This window comes from Bombus vosnesenskii, unplaced genomic scaffold, assembly GCF_011952255.1.
Source record: "Bombus vosnesenskii isolate JDL3184/JDL3185 unplaced genomic scaffold, Bvos_JDL3184-5_v1.1 scf7180000013367, whole genome shotgun sequence".
NCBI classification, from domain to species: Eukaryota; Metazoa; Arthropoda; class Insecta; order Hymenoptera; family Apidae; genus Bombus; species Bombus vosnesenskii.
This window is the reverse complement of record NW_022883000.1, coordinates 50549-52569: the sequence shown is the minus strand read 5'-3', so window position 1 is coordinate 52569 and position 2021 is coordinate 50549. Positions and strand designations below refer to the sequence as shown.

At 52.9% G+C, this 2021-nt stretch overlaps 1 protein-coding gene across 1 annotated transcript; it reads left to right on the top strand.

Moving 5' to 3' along the window:
* Positions 1–249: 249 nt before the first annotated feature.
* On the top strand, positions 250–1680 carry LOC117237272 (the record flags this gene model as incomplete). The annotated part of the gene is made up of 1 exon (XM_033501048.1): positions 250–1680. A coding segment is annotated over one exon (1431 nt), but the record flags the coding sequence as incomplete, so codon positions are not given.
* Between the last annotated feature and the right edge of the window lie 341 nt (positions 1681–2021).

Below are 2021 nucleotides of genomic sequence, written 5' to 3'. Positions count from 1 at the left end.
ATCGACAATCGAGAAAGCCAGAGTGAACGGAAGCTCGAGTAGGGGAAAGAAGAAACTGACAAGCGTTAGCCGTAGAGCTTCGTCGAGCACGGGAGAGTGTAAAGCGACACGCGTTTCGTAGCCCGAGTATACACGCGTATGTAACACGCGTACAACCACAGCGCGATATCTGTGCACAACGTGAGAGTTAGATTAATGATCAGCGATTAGAAATAGTCGACTAGAGGGACATTGGACGGAGAGTGAAACGCGGCATATAGGAAATTGGTAAATGACTTTGGCCGTACTGTCGCTGGACGCGCTTCCCGCGGCAAGGACCACGTACCCGCGTCGGGTACGGTAGAAACTAGGGCACAGACCAGCGTCAAGATAAAGTCAGTGAGAGCGGTGCCCCAGGATGCGCAGGAACGGGTGGTGCCGTTAGTGGTGTCCAACAGCTTGTCGGAGGGGCGCGTAGAACGAGAAGGGGGCCACGAACACGGCCCCCAAAAGGGCCTGCTGGATGGTCTAGCTCACGAGCAGCCATCGTCAGTACCCGGTGGTGGATCGCGGATCGACTCTATAGAGGCAGACCGCGAAAAGGTCGTCGAGATATCGACGGAGGACCTTGGTACCGCGTGTGGTCCAGGTCAGAGGGACGTGGATGCTGGTCAAAAAACGAGCTTCACGGTGGACGAGCAATCGAACAGTATCGTTGTTGGGCAATCAAAAGCCTGCGAGGCGTTGAGGATCGAGGATCGCGGCGGTGGCGTGACGTTGACGGAGACGCCTGTGTTGGTCCATCAGTGGCGTCATCAGGAGGCAGCGTTGGATCTGCAGCTGATAGCCGACAACGGATCGGGGGTCCGTTCGAAGCGACCGAGAAACACGTCGTCGTCGGCCGATAGCGTGGTCGTTGGTGAACCGTACGAGAGACGGGGAGTGTGTCAGGCGCATAGGCAGCGGGCGACTGGCATTTCGGGCAGACATCACGTGGACGGCGCGCGAAGGAATTCGAATCGATCGTGTCGGGTTCATGGTCGAAGGAGGGATCGATCGCGAGGAAAAACCACGGAACGACATCAGAGTCAGAATACACGGGATTTGACGTCAAACGAGTTCGAGTGCTCTGTTATACGATTGGAACAGGATCCTATTCTCGAGCCGGTACGGATACTCGGTTGTCCACCAGCCGAAGGATTGGAAATCTCGTCGTTCTTGGAGCCGGCGCCCAATTACGTTTATCCGGGCATCAACGTCGGTCGGCTGGCGGGCAACGAGGCAGCCTGCTTCAGTCTGTACGATCCGAACAATATTCGGCCGAAGAGCCGGGCCGGGAGCATCGCCAAAATCCTCGAGGGACCTAATCGTGCTGTGAAGGACATTAATCGGAAGGTCTTGGCGATGGCACGTGCCATGACGCCGGCTTGGTCGCTGCGTTTGCTCGGCGTCAGCTGCGGTTCCGTGGTCTGCGCCTGGGGACTTCTGCTGATATTGTCCGTGCTGGGCGGTGGCGCCTCTCATGGTACCGCCCTCGGTAACTTCGGTCTCGGAAGTTTGTCGGGTACGATGGAGGAGATGAACAGTGGTAGATGCCCGTGGTTGTGCACGTGTACCGGTCAAGAGGTCGACTGCTCTCAACAGGGACTCACGCAGATTCCTGGAGACCTGGCCAGCCTTCTTCTCGCCGAAAAACTGTGAGTGCTTTGATTGGCTTTGTTTTTTTTTTTTTTTCTTTATTTACTTTAAATTACGCTGAAAGTTCACTGCGAAAACCTATGCTTTCATGGCGAATTTAAAAATGCAAGAACGTATGCGGCACAAAAATGTATACAAAGTATCCGGGTAATGTTTGGTAGGTGAAAGAAATAGCTATTCAATTTTCATTTTTTTTTCTTTTTTTTTTTTTAGTCATGACCATAGTAATAACGTTGTATAAAAAGCCGCAGTCTGTAACTACGAATAGCGCAGTTTTCTGCAAGTTGTGTCTAAAATTTCGAAGATGTTACGCGTACGTAGATTTAAAACGTGGTACATTATAA